Raw genomic sequence first — 21,315 nt, 5'->3', positions numbered from 1 at the left:
ACACCTGTACCCAGCGCACACCTGTCTTCCTATGACACCTGTCTTCCTATGACACATGTACCCAGAACACACCTGTCTTCCTATGACACCTGTACCCAGAGCACACCTGTCTTCCTATGACACCTGTTATCCTATGACACCTGTACCCAGCGCACACCTGTTATCCTATGACACCTGTACCCAGAACACACCTGTCTTCCTATGACACCTGTACCCAGAACACACCTGTCTTCCTATGACACCTGTCTTCCTATGACACCTGTCTTCCTATGACACCTGTACCCAGCGCACACCTGTTATCCAATGACACCTGTACCCAGAACACACCTGTCTTCCTATGACACCTGTCTTCCTATGACACCTGTACCCAGCACACACCTGTCTTCCTATGACACCTGTACCCAGCGCACACCTGTCTTCCTATGACACCTGTCTTCCTATGACACCTGTACCCAGCACACACCTGTCTTCCTATGACACCTGTACCCAGCGCACACCTGTCTTCTTATGACACCTGTCTTCCTATGATACCTGTCTTCCTATAACACCTGTCTTCCTATGACACCTGTACCCAGCGCACACCTGTCTTCTTATGACACCTGTCTTCCTAAGACACCTGTCTTCCTATGATACCTGTCTTCCTATGACACCTGTCTTCCTATGACACCTGTCTTCCTATGATACCTGTCTTCCTATGACACCTGTCTTCCTATGACACCTGTACCCAGCGCACACCTGTCTTCTTATGACACCTGTCTTCCTAAGATACCTGTCTTCCTATGACACCTGTCTTCCTATGACACCTGTCTTCCTATGATACCTGTCTTCCTATGACACCTGTCTTCCTATGACACCTGTACCCAGCGCACACCTGTCTTCTTATGACACCTGTCTTCCTAAGACACCTGTCTTCCTATGACACCTGCCCCCAGCGCACACCTGTCTTCCTATGACACCTGTCTTCCTATGACAACTGTCTTCCTATGACACCTGTACAGAGCGCACACCTGTCTTTCTATGACACCTGTACCCAGAGCACACCTGTCTTCCTATGACACCTGTCTTCCTATGACACCTGTCTTCCTATGACACCTGTACCCAGCGCACACCTGTCTTCCTATGACACCTGTCTTCCTATGACACCTGTACCCAGCACACACCTGTCTTCCTATGACACCTGTACCCAGCGCACACCTGTCTTCTTATGACACCTGTCTTCCTATGACACCTGTCTTCCTATGACACCTGTACCCAGAGCACACCTGTCTTCCTATGACACCTGTCTTCCTATGACACCTGTCTTCCTATGACACCTGTACCCAGCACACACCTGTCTTCCTATGACACCTGTACCCAGAGCACACCTGTCTTCCTATGACACCTGTCTTCCTATGACACCTGTCTTCCTATAACACCTGTCTTCCTATGACACCTGTACCCAGCGCACACCTGTCTTCCTATGACAGCTGTCTTCCTATGACACCTGTACCCAGAACACACCTGTATTCCTATGACACCTGTTATCCTATGACACCTCTACCCAGCGCACACCTGTCTTCCTATGACACCTGTCTTCCTATGACACCTGTACCCAGCACACACCTGTCTTCCTATGACACCTGTTATCCTATGACACCTCTACCCAGCGCACACCTGTCTTCCTATGACACCTGTCTTCCTATGACACCTGTACCCAGCGCACACCTGTCTTCTTATGACACCTGTCTTCCTATGACACCTGTACCCAGAACACACCTGTCTTCCTATGACACCTGTACCCAGAACACACCTGTCTTCCTATGACACCTGTCTTCCTATGACACCTGTACACAGAACACACCTGTCTTCCTATGACACCTGTCTTCCTATGACACCTGTACCCAGAACACACCTGTCTTCCTATGACACCTGTCCTCCTATGACACCTGTCTTCCTATGACACCTGTCTTCCTATGACACCTGTACACAGAACACACCTGTCTTCGTATGACACCTGTACCCAGCGCACACCTGTCTTCCTATGACACCTGTTTTCCTATGACACCTGTACCCAGCGCACACCTGTCTTCCTATGACACCTGTCTTCCTATGACACCTGTCTTCCTATGACACCTGTACCCAGAACACACCTGTCTTCCTATGACACCTGTACCCAGAACACACCTGTCTTCCTATGACACCTGTCTTCCTATGACACCTGTACCCAGAACACACCTGTCTTCCTATGACACCTGTCTTCCTAAGGCACCTGTACCCAGCGCACACCTGTCTTCCTATGACACCTGTCTTCCTATGACACCTGTCTTCCTATGACACCTGTCTTCCTATGACACCTGTCTTCCTATGACACTTGCACTGTGCATCCACCATGCACCTGCTGACATCTGCACATCAATAACAACTGTGCCTGTCTGCCTTCCCATTCTAACCCAGACTCCATAGACCTCAGAGCACATCCGCAGCCAGCCAGGGCCGGGCCTATCACTGTCTCTACCTGCACCTCAGTGACTACTCTGACACATTGGGCTGTCAGCCTCTCACCTCTCTTGCCCCAACTGACTACGTAAAACACACTGAAATGTTTTCATCAACTTGAAATCTTCTACATGGAGAGAACATGCTAGATGAATTCAGTGGACAGTGTCTGTCTGTCTGTCTGTCTGTCTGTCTGTCTGTCTGTCTGTCTGTCTGTCTGTCTGTCTGTCTGCCTGCCTGCCTGCCTGCCTGCCTGCCTGCCTGCCTGCCTGCCTGTCTGTCTGTCTGTCTGTCTGCCTGCCTGCCTGCCTGCCTGCCTGCCTGCCTGCCTGTCTGTCTGTCTGTCTGTCTGTCTGTCTGTTTGTCTGCCTGTCTTTCTGTCAGAGGCCCATCCAGATGCAGTATTGACATGAGCTGCTCATCAAGTGGTGGTTGAGGACAAGCCGGCGAGCTGGGCTGGATTGGGCTCACTGAGTGTGTGCATGTATGGGTGTGTGTGTGTGTGTGTGTGTGTGTGTGTGTGTGTGTGTGTGTGCTTGTGTGTGTGAGAGAGAGTATGTAAATTTCCCTCCCATTACGTTATGCAAGGTAGTGAACCACAGCAAGAAGGGTTCTGACATGTTTGCTTTCAACAGCACATTAGTAAACAAAAGGATAACTATCAAGTATGGGAGACAGCGGCTTTCAACGAGGAGAGATAAAAGCTTGGAGTGCTGACCCTTTACACTGCAGAGAGAGAGTGAAACATCAGACCTGCCTTTCTACCAACAGACAGTGCTATACGTGGATTTCTGAAAAATACTTATTTTGATCACTGATAAATATATCCATGGCAGATAAAAATCCATGCAATTTGTGTATGGTTGGTTGACATGGAAATTTGCCAAAACTCACTAAATAATGTACTTTTATCGTAAACTGATCACGATTAAAACGTTGTTACACAGCTGTGCCATGGCCACCTGCAATTAAAGTGAAATGAATGCCTATTGCTCAGACCCTGGTGGCCTACGAAAAGACAACAACAGAGTCTTTATATGACAACGTGACAGGTAGCAAGTAAAGACAGTCTGTACTGCAGTCTTAGTTAACATTGGTAGTGCTGGGGATAGAATGGATGGTGCTACCTCTAGGACTGCTCCCACCATAGAGAAGCAGTATACATCTGTGGTGGGTCTGACAGAAGCACAGTGGAGCTGCCTGGGCATGTTGTAATGGCTCACATTCCTAGACTGTTTTGTCTGGGGGGCAGACCAGAGCACAAAGGCCAGCTTCAGGACTTTCCCAATTAACCTCTGGCTTTATCCCTTCCCAACAAGAGGAACAATGGGTCGTACGAACCGCGATCAATAGACAGAGAAGTGATAGACAGAGCAGTTCTGAATAATCTGTGGAGAGGAGAGGAGGAGAGAAGAGGAGTGGAGGGGAGGGGAGGAGAGGAGAGAAGAGGAGTGGAGGGGAGTGGAGGGGAGGGGAGGAGAGGAGAGGAGAGAAGAGGAGGGGAGGGGAGGGGAAGAGGAGTGTAGGGGGGATCCTGGATCTGTCTGTGGCACTGGGAGGAGGAGGAGAAAAATGGCTCCATTCCCCTCTAAGTAGGCCTACAAACCAGAACTGTTGTCACCAACTGCTCAACAACAACAGAGGCATAGAGCCATGATGCCGATTTTGTTACCGGCCACAAATCAACCTGCGATTACAACTTGTGACAGCTGCACACAGACGGGCCTCAAACCCACAGCCTGGCTCCTCCTTGATGTTATGCAAATGTAACAGCTGTCATTTCTAAAACAGACGTCTTTCTCTGCTTCCGCCGGTGTGGAGATTGAAGGGGTTTGAGAACCAAGGGCTTTTTGAAACAGAGCCCCATTATCACACAAGTCTGACTCGCTGAAAACAACAAACGCTACAAAGCTAAACAAACAAAGAGTGAGAGAAAATACAACCACAGAAGAGAAGTCAAGATGAAATATTTGTGTGTGGGACCTTAAGATGTGTGGCATATTAAGGTGTGTTGGGTGTCCTGTTCCCCTTGCGCTCCACAGGTGCTGACAGAAGCTGGGCGTCTTTCTACTCTTCACAACAGCCTTTCTGTAATTAGTCTGGCGGTCACTACGCTCTGCCTCACATGCTGTTGATTCTCTATCATTTAAAAAGACATCAAACACTGCTTCTTTTAATAACTCCCAACAAAGAGCCATTTTTGCATATAGAGTACACAAAACTTTTCTGCATTACGTTTCTGCATGTATGCCCTCATGTCCTTTAAAGAAGTGAGAGTGCTACTACCCACAAGCAATGATGATCACTGTTTCAAAAGAGAGTCAATTCTTCACATTCCGTCACACACTATTTGGAAGCCCGGAACAGACAACAGAGCAGACAACAAGAGAGACAGATCTGTTTTGGGATGAAGTCATAGTGTGATGACTCATTCAGAGTCAAGGTGACTGAACAGAGAGCATTGAGGGGAAGGACAGAGGGGGAGTGGAGTCCTGAGGGCGGTAAAGGTCAGGGCAGAAGGGTGCCTCCTTCACTTGCGTGACCAGAAATATTCACTTTCTGAGGCTCTGAGGTAAACTACTGTCTAATTAAACTACCAAGTCTATGCAGCAATATAGATCAGAGAGAAAGACAGAGACAACGAGTGAGACAAAGAGAGAGACAGAGCAAGTGACAGAAAGACAGAGAGAGATAGAGAGAGACATAGAGAGAGACAGAGCAAGAGACAGAGAGAGAGAGAGAGACAAAGAGAGGGACAGAGCAAGAGACAGAGAGAGAGACAAAGAGAGAGACAGAGAAAGAGACGGAGAGAGACAGAGAGAGAGAGAGAGAGAGAGAGAGGGGGAGGAGAGAGAGAGAGAGAGAGAGAGAGAGGGGGAGAGAGAGAGAGAGAGAGAGAGAGAGAGAGAGAGAGGGGGGAGAGAGAGAGGAGAGAGAGAGAGAGAGAGAGAGAGAGAGAGAGAGAGAGAGAGAGAGGGAGAGAGAGAGGGGGGGGAGAGAGAGAGAGAGAGAGAGAGGGGAGAGAGAGAGAGAGAGAGAGGGGGGAGAGAGAGAGGAGAGAGAGAGAGAGAGAGAGAGAGAGAGAGAGGAGAGAGAGAGAGAGAGAGAGAGAGAGAGAGAGAGAGAGAGAGAGAGAGAGGGAGAGAGAGAGGGGGAGAGAGAGAGAGAGGCATCCATCCAACCTCTACCCCCTGACTCTGTCCCACACCAGACATTTGTCCTTCATTGGCAGCTGAGTCCTTTTATCATGCTTTATCAAAGTAACCCATATTTAAATAATATATATAATGCAAAATTATTACAGGTCAGTGATCTAAATCCTATTATTTAGTGTGGCGAGAGATTTCTTGCACCCACCACCCCAGTTGATCAACCCATTGCGGTTAATGACCTTAACACACAGGGCTCCCTCTAGGTTACAGGTAAAAACAAGCACCTTATCACACAGGGCTCCCTCTAGGTTACAGGTAAAAACAAGCACCTTAACACACAGGGCTCCCTCTAGGTTACAGGTAAAAACAAGCACCTTAACACACAGGGCTCCCTCTAGGTTACAGGTAAAAACAAGCACCTTAACACACAGGGCTCCCTCTAGGTTACAGGTAAAAACAAGCACCTTAACACACAGGGCTCCCTCTAGGTTACAGGTAAAAACAAGCACCTTAACACACAGGGCTCCCTCTAGGTTACAGGTAAAAACAAGCACCTTAACACACAGGGCTCCCTCTAGGTTACAGGTAAAAACAAGCACCTTATCACACAGGGCTCCCTCTAGGTTACAGGTAAAAACAAGCACCTTAACACACAGGGCTCCCTCTAGGTTACAGGTAAAAACAAGCACCTTAACACACAGGGCTCCCTCTAGGTTACAGGTAAAAACAAGCACCTTATCACACAGGGCTCCCTCTAGGTTACAGGTAAAAACAAGCACCTTAACACACAGGGCTCCCTCTAGGTTACAGGTAAAAACAAGCACCTTAACACACAGGGCTCCCTCTAGGTTACAGGTAAAAACAAGCACCTTAACACACAGGGCTCCCTCTAGGTTACAGGTAAAAACAAGCACCTTAACACACAGGGCTCCCTCTAGGTTACAGGTAAAAACAAGCACCTTAACACACAGGGCTCCCTCTAGGTTACAGGTAAAAACAAGCACCTTATCACACAGGGCTCCCTCTAGGTTACAGGTAAAAACAAGCACCTTAACACACAGGGCTCCCTCTAGGTTACAGGTAAAAACAAGCACCTTAACACACAGGGCTCCCTCTAGGTTACAGGTAAAAACATGCACCCTAACCCAGCCTTCTATAGCTACACACACCTTCTATCAACAAGCTCAAGCTCTACCCCCCGATTAGTCCCTGTGGGTCTGTCTATCTGTTTCGGCAGCATGACTATGGAGCTACTGTACCTCACTACCTTGGTGAATAGTTCCCATTTGTTACCAGAGTGAAAAAATACATTAAAAAAAATAATCCACGGCAGCAATTGCACCCAATGTCCTCTGTAACGTCTGAGTGTGAGTGATGTGACACAGGGGTAGAGGGGACGGAGAAAAAAAGCAAAGGGCTTCCTTCCACCACGAAGACAGTGGCAGCTGCCAACCTCTGCTGATCTCCGCATATTAAATCAGTTAATTGATTATCTGGGTTGACAAAACTCGTCGTAAACGTATTCAATGTATTTGGGCCTGAAAAGAAAAAGGCCACAGAAGACTTGCTTGAATGCAGCCCCGTTCCCAGGTCAACTGGTTCAGTCAAAGAAGCGTGCAGCATAAAGCAGCCATGGTAGCGGCTAGCTGGGGACCAGGACACAATGAGAGGGAACTGCCTGAGCTCCCCAGAGCTCTTAACCCGGCCCCATTCTCACACACACAGGGCAGGATTAATCCTGTGTCACATGACTAGGTCCAGACAGGAGGCAGGCACAGTGCCGGGGGACATTTACACTCACTCTGTCAGATTAAACAGCAACCCAACCCAACCAGTGCTGCTAGGGCTGTCACTGTTCCTACTGCTCTGACAGGCATGCCTCCTGGTAATAGACGTGTAGGGCACAGGTGCACTTCTCAACCAGACAAATGGGTCATAGCTGAATATATTTTATTTATCATTGTAATAACTGTTATTGTCATGTACTTTTCTATTACTACATAGACTGTGTAAGTAAATACATGCTGAAACAGGGCTGTAAAAAAAAAAGTGTTACCATTTTAAAAATTTCTTAAATGAAGTGGTTACACATTCTTTAATATATATATTTTTTATTTTACATTTTTAGTGATATCGAATTGGTAGTTACAGTCTTGTCCAATTGCTGCAACTCCCCTACGGACTCAGGAGAGGCGAAGGTCGAGAGTCATGCGTCCTCCGAAACAGGACCCTGCCAAGCCGCACTGCTTCTTGACACACTGCTCGCTTAACCCAGAAGCCAGCCGCACCAATGTGTCGGAAGAAATACTGTCCAGCTGGTGACCAGAGTCAGCTTGCAGGCGCCCAGCCCGCCACAAGGAGTCACTAGAGCGTGATGGGACAAGGAAATCCCGGCCGGCCAAACCCTTCCCTAACCCAGACGAAGGTGGGCCAATTGTGCCCCACCTTATGGATCTCCTAGTCACAGCTGGTTGTGACACAGCATGGGATCGAACCCGGGTCTGTAGTGACGCCTCAACTAGTGATCGCTGCGTCACTCGGGAGGCCTGATTACACATTCTACTGTATAAGTGTTTGAACAGTTTCGACTGTTGTCATTGCAATAGTTTGAGTTAAGTAGAATTGTAAGGGAGAAAAGATCAAAGGGACCACTAGTGCTTTTGATTAGGCAGAGCCATACTCACTCGGAGTAATGAGCACTGGTCAGGCCCTGAGCGGCAAGACAGGCAGGTAGTGTAGAGCAGAGAGGAGCTCATCAAACCATCCTCTTTATTAAGCACTATCAAACCCAGTCTAATCTGTCGAAAATTAGCCGCTGTGCTCAACAAGTGATGACTGCCTTGCATTCATTATTAGTTCATTTTCTCCAAATCAATCACCGGCCGTGCATGCTTTTTTTAAATGTCATCCTAAAACTTTTCACAATCAATTAAGCAGAAGATTAATGGGGACAATTTGCCAGGAACAAGTCCTTCCTTGAAAAGGCCACGCCTCGACAGACTTCCAGCCTGCGATTGATGTTAATTATATATTTCCGCTTTCTTGTCAGACACTTAACCTGTCGCAGGGAAAGTGTTCGCTTATCGTGAGAGGGGGCTACTGCCGTGACGCTGCGTCACAGTAACATGGACAACCCAGTTCAGTGACGTTTTAAAACGAAGGCTAGTCAGTGGGTGACCGTTGCGAGTTTCAATTAAATTCAATACAACTTTATTGATACCCTCAGATGCAATAAAAAAAATGCATAGCCAGATTACAAATATCAACATCCTACACATACAGTATCATAGACATCAGTTGCCGTTTCTGTCAGTTAAATCAATATTGAAATCAAGGTTGTTCACTGCATTTATTTACCATACGGGAAACATCTTCCTCCCTCTTTCTTTCAAACTCACTAAACCTGGGGATCTTAGGTAAACGCAGGAAGACGTCACTTTCAATTCAGTCCATGTTTAATAGGGAACAGACCTGCTGCATATGGCTGTCACTGTGTTCTCAGGGGACTACAGGTGACAGCGTCTCTGCTGCAACCTCTTATTATTTGTGTTCACTTCCTGCATGAGAACCCACTATTCACTATAGGATGCTGGGAGGGAGCACCACACTGGATAAGATACGTGACCTGAAGGACATTTTTTATATATATTTTATCAATTAACTTAAGAAATATAATGAGCTACTGCAATTTCTGTGTGCCTATTTGAATAAAATGCATTGAATAACATGATACGGATATTGTGGCAGTCCAGGTTAAAATGTAGATAACAAGAACAACTAAGATAGCTAGATGATCTACAACTCCCAACAGTCAGCGTGGTTACCAGCTTACACTTTCTATATCAGCTGTAGTATCAAATTATGTTTCTTGCTTTACTGATTCAAAGCAAACCTTTGGGCTAATATTTTGGAGTCGGAAGTTTGCATACACCTTAACCAACTACATTTAAACTCAGTTTTTCACAATTCCTGACATTTAATGCTAGTAAGAATTCCCTGTCTTAGATCAGTTAGGATCACCACTTTATTTTAAGAATGTGAAATGTCAGAATAATAGTAGAGAGAATGATTTATTTCAGCTTTTATTTATTTCATCACATTCTCAGCGGGTCAGAAGTTTACATACACTCAATTAGTATTTGGTAGCATTACCTTTAAATTGTTTCACTTGGGTCAAACGTTTCGGGTAGCCTCCCACAAGCTTCCCACAATAAGTTGGGTGAATTTTGGCCCATTCCTCTTGACAGAGCTGGTGTAACTGAGCCAGGTTTGTAGGCCTCCTTGCTCGCACACGCTTTTTCAGTTCTGCCCACAAATTTTCTATACGATTGAGGTCAGGGCTTTGTGATGGCCACTCTAATACCTTGACTTTGTTGTCCTTAAGCCATTTTGCCACAACTTTGGAAATATGCTTGGGGTCATTGTCCATTTGGAAAACCCATTTCCAACCAAGCTTTAACTTCCTGACTGATGTCTTGAGATGTGGCTTCAATATATCCACATAATTTTCCTCCCTCATGTAGCCATCTATTTTGGGAAGTGCACCAGTCTCTCCTGCAGCAAAGCACCCCGACAACATGATGCTGCCACCCCTGTGCTTCATGGTTGGGATGGTGTTCTTCGGCTCCCCCTTTTTCCTCCAAACATAACGATGGTCATTATGGCCAAACAGTTCTATTTTTGTTTCATCAAACCATTTCTCCAAAAAGTACAATCTTTGTCCCCATGTGCAATTGCAAACCATAGTCTGGCTTTTTTTATGGAGGTTTTGGAGCAGAGGCTTCTTCCTTGCTGAGCAGGCTTTCAGGTTATGTCGATATAGGACTCGTTTTACTGTGGATATAGATACTTTTGTACCGGTTTCCTCCAGCATCTTCACAGGGTCCTTTGCTGTTGTTCTGGGATTGATTTGCAATTTTTGAGTCAAAGTACGTTCATCTCTAGGAGACAGAACGCGTCTCCTTCCTGAGTGGTATGACGGCTGTGTGGTCCCATGGTGTTTATACTTGCGCACTATTGTTTGTACAGATGAATGTGGTACCTTCAGGCGTTTGGGAATTGCTCCCAAGCATGAACCAGACTTGTGGAGGTCTTCAATTTCTTTTCTGTGGTCTTGGCTGATTTATTTTGGTTTTCCCAGGATGCCAAGCAAAGAGGCACTGAGTTTGAAGGTAGGCCTTGAAATACATCCACAGGTACACCTCCAATTGACTCAAATGATGTCAATTAGCCTATCAGAAGCTTCTAAAGCCATGCCATCATTTTCTGGAATTTTCCAAGATGTTTAAAGGCACAGTCAACTTAGTGTATGTAAACTTCTGACCCACTGGAATTGTGATAAAGTGAATTATAAGTGAAATAATCTGTCTGTAAACAATTGTTGGAAAAATTACTTGTGTCATGCACAAAGTAGATGTCCTAACCAACTTGCCAAAACTATAGTTTGTAAACAAGAAATGTGTGGGGTGGTTGAAAAACGAGTTTTAATGACTCCAACCTAAGTGTATGTAAACTTCTGACTTCAACTGTATCTACAGAAATAAGCAGCAGTAAAAAGATAAATGCTAAATACCCTCAGGACTAACAGGGTTAACCATAATCCTAGTTTCCTCATTCCATTTAATAATTCAACTTTACTGCAATAAAAATCTAGTTCTACATTACATCAAATAAGGTACAGGCCTAGATTACATAAGAAACTAGAATGTGAATATATCATTACTGAGTATTAAGTATTTTATAAATATTAAGGATGGATTTTCCAAATGTAACATTTTTATGGATGAAACATTTCTGTATGCTATAAAAGATTGTATGTTCAAGAAATGCTAAAAGTTCAAAACGTTGATCCTGTGTGTCTCAGTTGGTATTGTAAGAGCATGGCGCCAGCTATGCCAAGGTTGTTGGTTCAATTCCCAGAGGGATCACATACACATACTATAAATGGACTGTTTTCACTCACTGTACTGTATGTCACTTTGGATAAAAGCTTTTCCTTAGTGTCAGTTTCTTTGAATCATTTTGTTGGTCCATGAAGAAAAGAAAGATATCAACAGATGTCAGTAATATACCATGTGAATAGTCTGGGGAGTTGAGTTACTATGCTGTTAGGGTTTTCTAAAGTCCCTGGCTTTCCAGAAATCAGGAGGGAATAAGCAGAACATCTGGGAATCCTCCAACCACAGGAAATCACCACAATATTGTAACCCAAGTAACTGTACAATAGAGATAATACCAGGTCTGTTAGATGGGGTGATCGTGCCTGTGTGTTCTCATCTCATCCTACCTGCAATATGTGGCTCCCGAGGTGTGGCTCGAAGATCTCTGAGGCTACCGCACTGGGAGTCCTCCTTCGCTGATCTCCTATAGCTGCACACACACAATAAAACAGAACAGACAGAGCCACGGTGAGACAGACAGACTGGGCAGGCATGAGACACACACACACACACACACACACACACACACACACACACACACACACACACACACACACACACACACACACACACACACACACACACACACACACACACACACACACACACACACACACACACACACACACTAACAAGCATGCACACACACACACACACTAGGGCTGCGCAGTTAATCAAATTCACATCAAAATCATAATACAAACATGTGCAATATTCATATCGGGAGGGATCCATATCGCATGCAATATTTTGAAATGCATCTAAACCACATGAAATGTCAGTTTTTATAGTTTGATCAATTTTTTATCCTCTTGCGGCTGCTTCCCACACACAACAAGCCCCGCCCCTTGTCACTCAAGCTGCGCAGTTCCTCGTCCTTGCTGTTGGATTCCCTATACGTTTACATGCTGTTCAAATGTAGTCAATCGATTCTTCCAAACAAGAACAATGCTGCTTTCCACTTAATAGAAGTCATTCTATGTCTATGATTAATACAGTTCACCCAAGTGTTTTGATCTATATCGCAATCGCAACATAAATTGCAAATAACACAACATTTCAGCACATATCGTGGAGCCCTAACACACACACACACACACACCACACACACACACACACACACACACACACACACACACACACACACACACACACACACACACACACACTCACACCTGGTGGGCGGAGGTTAGACTGACTGGGTTTGTATGCACATATATCACTGTGTAATACATAAAAGTAGCTAGAGAGGCAAGCAACAGATACAGTACATATCTACAGTGAAGTACACACGCAAATACATTGTGAAAAATGTTGCTAGGGTAGTGAGAACCAATAGCAAACAGCTAAACAGCTGTAATGATAAAACAGCTGACATCATCGACCTCATCATCGACCTATAGTAATAAGTACTGTAGCAATGCTAACCAAAGGGCTCAACTCAAACAGTACAAGGCTATTATCAAGTGCAACCAGCCTGCATATTCAATGATTCGCTGACTGGTACAAAGTCTTATTTCTAAATGAGGGATTACATCATTCCATTGATTCAGCCTCAGAGCAGACGAACCAGAAGACTGTGCCCTTAGGGCATTTTTTCAAGACTCCCAGCTTAAAAAGTAAGGAGATGCACCATGCTACCCGTTACTGCTAAAAAATGGCCTATGGTACATTCAAACTTAACAGACCTTGTCCCACCAGATCTCATTATGGGGAATTTTATAACAATGTGCTCTGTACTTAATTTTCAGAGCTTAGCCAGGCGTTGGGGTAATGTTGCTGAATTAAGGGCAATTAATGATGTAATATAAACATTGAAAGGCCATTAAAGACTCTCAAAGAGCAGGAGCAAACAGGCCTCCTCGGGGAAGAAGCCAGGGGAGCGGGTTAGAGTCAGAGGCCAGGTCCCAGGTGGATGTGAGGGGGGAACCCATTGCACAATGAGGGGCCTCTGTCCTTCACTGCATTCCGTGTTCTAGGCCAGACATGGTAATCACACTTCTCCCCCTCCAGTTATGTTGTAAGCATTTATCCCTTTCCCTCCCTGAGGAGTGGGGCCAATGCCAAACAACATGCACTGGATACATACACACACACAAATACACACACACACACACACACACACACACACACACACACACACACACACACACACACACACACACACACACACACACACACACACACACACACACACACACACACACACACACACACACACACAAATACACACACACATACACAAATAATCATACAGGCAGGCACACACACCGTCACGCACACAGACTGTACTCTGGCACGGTAGGGGAGGATACAAACAAGACATGAAGCATTGGCAGGCAGAACAACTCTGAACAGACCGTTCCAGAACCCGGAAAGACAAACGTACAGACAGACAGACAGACAGACAGACAGACAGACAGACAGACAGACAGACAGACAGACAGACAGACAGACAGACAGACAGACAGACAGACAGACAGACAGACAGACAGACAGACAGACAGACAGACAGAGCAGGGGGAGCTAGAACCCAGTCCACCTCTAGGAGCCCTAGACTGTGGCCTCACACACACACACACACACACACACACACACACACACACACACACACACACACACACACACACACACACACACACACCTGTTACCCAGCATAGATCCACTACCCAGCACTCACACACCCGACCATCTGTTGTTTCAAACAGGCAGTTCATGTAGAACAGAGCAGAAATATCACAGATCAAAGCACACTTGACCAACTTCAATTATCATCTTTATATCCTGGCCGACAGAGTGGAGGAAATCATTATTTATCCTCTACAATGGTCCTCATCATTACACAGTCAGACAGGGCTCTCTCCCTAGCTAAAAGAGCCCTGGAAAATAAGTGACAGATTGCTCTTGGGGATCTTTTGAAAACTGGAAACTATACATGGTTAATATTTTATAATAAAGATGTAAAAATGTTAAACTGGAACCATTGGGGGAGGACTGCGGCCACCTTGAAGCCCCTCTTCCTGCCAACAGCTCCTTCACAGTTCTTAATAACACACAAACATTAGCAATTCAGAGCAGCGCCTTGGGTGCAGATGGCCAATCAACTTCCGACTACTGTGTCTGACTGTCCCTGTCTCACACACAATGTACACACACACACACACACACACACACACACACACACACACACACACACACACACACACACACACACACACACACACACACACACACACACACACACACACACACACACACACACACACACACACACACACACACACAGTCCAGGAGGCCAATTATTGTGGCGGCAATCTAGTCTAAATTTGGCTCAATCCACACAGTAGACTGGTTAATAAAGGTATACAACAGCTGGAGACAGTGATTCCATTACGTTTTCCATTCGATTTTTCCGGTTCATAAATGCAGCTTAACAAGGTCAATTTTGACATTACTTTCCCCCGTTTCAATATTTAAAGCGATACTTTGGGATTTTGGCAATGATGCCCTTTATCTACTTCCCCAGAGGCAGACAAACCCATGGATACCATTTGTATGTCTCTGCATCCAGTAAGAAGGAAGTTAGAGGAATTTTGTGAGCCAATGCTAACTAGCATTAGTGCAATGACTGGATGTCTATGGTATCTCCTAGCATGCTAGCAGTTACCAACTCTAGTTAGCAATTGCGCTTAACGCTCGTTTGCAACTTCCTTGAAATTGCAAGCAGAGACATAAAAATGGTATCCTCAAGTTCATCTGACTCTGGGGAAGTAGATAAAGGGCTTCATTGCCAAAATCCTGAAGGAAAGGGAAAGGGGGATACCTAGTCAGTTGTACAACTTAATGCATTCAACTGAAATGTGTCTTCTGCATTTAACCTAAGGGTAGTGTAACTGTAAAAACATCACTTTGAAACCTGTGCTAATGTACTTATGTTTAAATTGGGGGCTTTTTCTTTTTAAGGGCTGACTAATAAGTATTAAGTATATCACCACTATATTCATACACTATTCACACACCAGAGGAAGAACATTATGAAAAACTGTATTCAAATCATGCTGAGACAATAAGTAATGCATAGCATAGTTTAACCTTTGCTTGAGAAATCTCTGCTCTACCATTTGCTGAAATAGAAAACAAACAAAATCTGATAGACTTAGCACTAGCTACATATAACAACAACTGACATTGTTACTGAAAGTTATTAAATGTTCTCTCTAGCGGAATGGCAAAAACAGCATTAACTCAGAATACAAATTCAAACTAACTGTGTGTGCATGCAAATCAGGGTGAAAACCTTCCTTAATTTAAACTAATGCAGCTTTATGATGTGAAAAAATCAGTTTCTATTCACCACTCTCAATGTTTAAGGTCGGCTGTTTAATGCAACCATGTCACAAACAGCTTTTGGTTTCAAGATTGCTATTTACTACAATTTGATTCTCAGTACAGTGGCAATTTCTGAACCGCAGTGCTATTTGAAAGTCAAATCAAATCAAATTTTATTTGTCACATGCGCTGAATACAACAGGTGTAGACCTTACCGTGAAATGCTTACTTACAAGCCCTTAACCAACAATGCAGTTCAAGAAATAGAGTTAAGAAAATATTTACTAAATATACTAAAGAATCATACAATCAAAAAGTTACACAAGAAAATTACAGAAGAATAATGAGTCAATGTAAATAGTCCGGGTAGCCAGTTGATTAATTGTTCAGCAGTCTTATGGCTTGGGGGTAGAAGCTGTTAAGGAGCCTTTTGGTCCTAGACTTGGCACTCCAGTATCACTTGCCGTGCGGTAGCAGAGAGAACAGTTTATGACTTGGGTGACTGGAGTCTTTAACAATTTTTTGGGCCTTCCTCTGACACCGCCTAGTATATAGGTCCTGGATGGCAGGAAGCTTGGCCCCAGTGATGTACTGGGCCGTACGCACTACACACTGTACCGCCTTATGGTCAGATGCCGAGCAGTAGCCATACCAGGCGATGATGCAACCGGTCAGAATGCACTCGATGGTGCAGCTGTAGAACTTTTTGAGGATCTGGGGACCCATGCCAAATCTTTTCAGTCTCCTGAGGGGAAAATGTGGTGTCATGCCCTCTTCACAACTGTCTTTGTGTGTTTGGACCATGATAGTTTGTTGGTGATGTGGACACCAAGGAAATTGAAACTCTTGACCCGCTCCACTACAGCCCCGTCGATGTTAATGGAGGCCTGTTTGGCCCTCCTTTTCCTATAGTCCACAATCAGCTCCTTTGTCTTGCTCACATTGAGGGAGAGGTTGTTGTCCTGGCACCTCACTGCCAGGTCTCTGACCTCCCTATAGGCTTTCTCATCATTGTGGGTGATCAGGCCTACCTCTGTTGTGTCATCAGCAAATTGAATGATGGTGTTGGAGTCGTGCTTGGCCATGCAGTCGTGGGTGAACAGGGAGTACAGGAGGGTACTAAGCACGCACCCCTGAGGGGCCCCAGTGTTGAGGATTAGCGTGGCAGATGTGTTGTTGCCTATCTTTACCACCTGGGGGAGGCCCATCAGGAAGTCCAGGATCCATTTGCAGAGGGAGGTGTTTAGTCCCAGGGTCCTTAGTTTAGTGATGCGCTTGGTAGGTACTATGCTGTTGAACACTGAGCTGTAGTCAATGAACAGCATTCTCACGTAGGTGTTACTTTTGTCCAGGTTGGAAAGGGCAGTGTGGAGTGCGATTGAGAGCACAGTTGGTTAGGAGCCCATAAAACAGCAGCCATCCCCGCCGGCGCCATTATCACAAGTCAATTTAACTTTCAGTTTTATAAGTCAACATTATTGCTATTATTAATTTATTTATCATTTCATTGAAAATTGCAACAGGGCTGTCATTTCAAATCTGCAGTCATTTATTGGGAAGCTTAGCATTCCTTATTCCCTAGTTTCTAGATTAGAGCAGGGCTAAATGGCATCTCCGGCTCCACCAAAGACTCTGGGGCAGGTACTGCTCCACAAATTGCCAATTCAATTAACAGAGTGTAGATGCTCAACTGGCAGCTGCCACAGAGGACAGCCATTTTGGCTCATGTCAGGCCTAATTCATCAGGCTGTCAAAGGTCTCACTGTGGGGATCCATCCTGTGGTGTGGAAACTGTGGACACTGTGTGTCAAATGCAAACTACACACACAATGGGCCCAAAACTGATCTTCTAGTAAGTCTCACTCTCTCTCTGTCTATCTCTGTCTCTCTCTCTCTCTCTCTCAGATTCTCTCTCTCTCGTAGTCTCTCTCTCTCTCTCTGTCTATGTCTGTCTCTCTCTCTCTCTCTCTCTCTCTCTCTCTCCAGACTCTCTCTCTCTCAGACTCTCTCTCTCTTAGTCTCTCTCTCTCTTAGTCTCTCTCTCTCTCTCAGACTCTCTCTCTCTTAGTCTCTCTCTCTCTTAGTCTCTCTCTCTCTCTCTCTCAGACTCTCTCTCTCAGTCTCTCTCTCTCTTAGTCTCTCTCTCTCTCTATACTTTTCCATGGCCACCAGTGTGTTTTATTCAGCCAGGATGATCCCATAGTTACGTCTAGACTAACAAAAGGGAGATTCTCCTTCGGTCCGCTAGCTGTGGCTAGTGAATTACCTCAGTGTCCTCAGAATAACAATGCCATTCTTATGCTGTCTCCCCCGTATCAACAGCCAACAACCTTGGAGACAGCAGTCACTATTGATCCAGTCACACGATTCACCTGCTTTATTCACTTCCACCTCAATGTGCTGAATGTTATAATAAGAACAGTATGTTGTGTACTAATTTTCCCTGGAAGATTAAGCATTTTGTTCAAATTTTTACACAAACAAATTTTGGGAGTGCTTACAGTGCTGTGAAAAAGTATTTGCCCCCTTTGAAATCTTCTTTACTTTAGCATATTTTTGATACTGAATCTTATCGGATCTTCAACCAAAACCTAATATTAGATAAAGGGAACTCTGAGTGAACAAATAACACCACAATTACATACTTATTTAATTTATTTCATAAACAAAGTTATGCAACACCCAATGCCCCTGTGTGAAAAAGTAATTGCCCCCTTACACTCAATAACTGGTTGTGCCACCTTTAACTGCAATGACTCCAACCAACCGAACGCTTTCTGTAGTTGTTGATCAGTCTCTCACAACGCTGTGGAGGAATTTTAGTTCACTCTTGCATGCAGAACTGATTTAACTCAGCGACATTTGTGGGTTTTCAAGCATGTACTGCTCGATTCAGGTCCTGCAACTACATCTCAATTGGGATTAGTTCTGGACCTTGACTAGGCCCTTCCAAAACTTCAAATGTGTTGCTTTTTAGCCATTTTCATGTAGACTTGATTATGTGTTTTGGATCATTGTCTTGCTGCATGACCCAGCTGCACTTTAACTTCAGCTCACAGACGGATAGCCTGACATTCAACAGTAGAATTCTCTGACACAGTCGTTCAGGTCCTGAGGCAGCAAAGCATCCTCAAACCATCACACTACCACCACCATGCTTGACCATTGATATAAAGTTCTTACTGTGGAATGCAGTATTTGGTTTTTGCCAGGCATAATGGGACCCAAGTTTGCCAAAAAGCACCTGGAAGCACCTGGATTATCATCAAGACTCTGGAAGAATATTCTATGGACAGAAGACTCAACCAGCTTTTGTGTTTAAGGTGGCAATTACTTTTTCACACAGGGGAATTAGGCATTGCATAACTTTGTTTATTAAATAGATAATATAAATATACTTTTTTTTGTTACAGTTGAAGTCAGAAGTTTACATACACCTTAGCCCAATACATTTAAACTCAGTTTTTCACAATTCCTGAAATTTAATCCTAGTAAAAATTCCCTGTCTTAGATCAGTTAGGATCACCACTTTATTTTAAGAATGTGAAATGTCAGAATAATAGTAGAGAGAATTATTTATTTCCGCTTTTATTTCTTTCATCACATTCCCAGTGGGTCAGAAGTTTACATACACTCAATTAGTATTTGGTAGCATTACCTTTAAATTGTTTCACTTGGGTCAAATGTTTCGGGTAGCCTTCACCAAGCTTCCCACAATAAATTGGGTGAATTTTGGCCCATTCCTCTTGACAGAGCTGGTGTAACTGAGTCAGGTTTGTAGGCCTCCTTGCTCGCACATGCTTTTTCAGTTTTGCCAAATCATTTTCTATAGGATTGATGTCAGGGCTTTGTGATAGCCACTCCAAAACCTTGACTTTGTTGTCCTTAAGCCATTTTGCCACAACTTTGGAAGTATGCTTGGGGTCATTGTCCATTTGGAAGACCCATTTGCGACCAAGCTTTAACTTCCTGACTGATGTCTTGAGATGTTGCTTCAATATATCCACAAAATTTTCCTCCCTCATGATGCCATATATTTTGTGAAGTGCACCGTGCTTCACGGTTGGGATTGTGTTCTTTGGCTTGCAAGCCTTCCACTTTTTCCTCCAAACATAATGATGGTCATTTGTAACGCCCTGGCCATAGAGAGGGGTTTTTGTTCTTTATTTTGGTTGGGCCAGGGTGTTACATTGGGTGGACGTTCTATGTTCCTTTTGTATTTCTTTGTTTTGGGTCGTGTGTGGCTCCCAATCAGGCACAGCTGAAGTTCGTTGTTGCTGATTGGGAGTCACACATAAGGAGCATGTTTTTCCTTTGGGTTTTGTGGGTAACTGTTTCTGTTAGTGTTTTGCACCTGACAGGACTGTTTGGCTGTCGGTTTTCTTGTTTTGTTTGTATAGTGTTCTTTCTTTATTAAATATTCAATGATGAACACTAACTCCGCTGCACCTTGGTCTACTCTCTCTCACGACAGCCGTTACAGAATTACCCACCACAAAAAGACCAAGCAGCGGACAAGAGGGCAGATGGAAGTCAAGGAGGACTATTGGAAGCAGCCCGCTCGGGAGGAGATGGAGTCAAGGATTGACTGGACATGGGAGCAATTGTGACAACAGCGGGACCACTGTGCAGTAAAGCGCACGGTGTCCCCAGTACGCGTGGAGAGGCCGGTGCGTTACATCCCAGCTCCTAACATCTGCCGGGGGAGATTGGGCATCGAGCCAGGACGGGTTGTGCAGGCCGTGCGCTCTAGACCTCCAGTGCGTCTTCAGGACCCAGTCTATCCTGTGCCTGCGCCCAGAACCAGGCCTCCTGCATGTCTCCCCAGCCTGGTGAATCCTGTGCCGACTCCACGGACCAGGCCTCCAGTGGGTCTCCCCATCCTGGCCTCTCCTGTGTCGCCTCCACGGACCAGGCCTCCAGTGGGTCTCCCCATCCTGGTTAAGCCTGTGCCTCCTCCTCGGACCAGGCCTCCAGTGGGTCTCCCCATCCTGGTCCGTCCTGTGCCACCTCCTCGGACCAGGCCTCCAGTGGGTCTCCCCATCCTGGTCCGTCCTGTGCCGCCTCCTAGGACTAGGCCTCCAGTGGGTCTCACCAGTCCAGAGCCGCCAGAGCTGCCCGCCAGTCCGGAGCCGCCAGAGCTGCCCGCCAGTCCGGAGCCGCCAGAGCTGCCCGCCAGCCCGGAGCCGCCAGAGCCGCCCGTCAGTCCGGAGCCGCCAGAGCCGCCCGCCAGTCCGGAGCCGTCAGAGCCGCCCGCCAGTCAGGAGCCGCCAGAGCCACCCGCCAGCCAGGAGCCGCCAGAGCCGCCCGCCATTCAGGAGCCGCCAGAGCCGCCCGCCTGTCCGGAGCCGCCAGAGCCGCCCGCCTGTCCGGAGCCGCCAGAGCCGCCCGCCTGTCCGGAGCCGCCAGAGCCGCCCGCC

At 45.6% G+C, this 21,315-nt stretch overlaps 1 protein-coding gene across 3 annotated transcripts in view; it reads right to left on the bottom strand.

Moving 5' to 3' along the window:
- LOC106611225 (neuronal PAS domain-containing protein 3) overlaps nt 1-21,315 on the bottom strand; it is a 469,364-nt gene that overhangs the window by 166,960 nt on the left and 281,089 nt on the right. For all 3 annotated transcript variants that reach the window (XM_014211204.3, XM_014211210.3, XM_082955738.1), the window contains one exon: nt 11,914-11,996. In XM_014211204.3, coding sequence (XP_014066679.3) covers nt 11,914-11,996 — 83 coding nt within the window. The remainder of the gene's footprint in view (nt 1-11,913; nt 11,997-21,315) is intronic.

Source organism: Salmo salar, chromosome 09 (genome assembly GCF_965601325.2).
Source record: "Salmo salar chromosome 09, fSalSal1, whole genome shotgun sequence".
Taxonomy (NCBI): Eukaryota; Metazoa; Chordata; class Actinopteri; order Salmoniformes; family Salmonidae; genus Salmo; species Salmo salar.
This window is presented reverse-complemented; position numbering and strand designations above follow the sequence as displayed.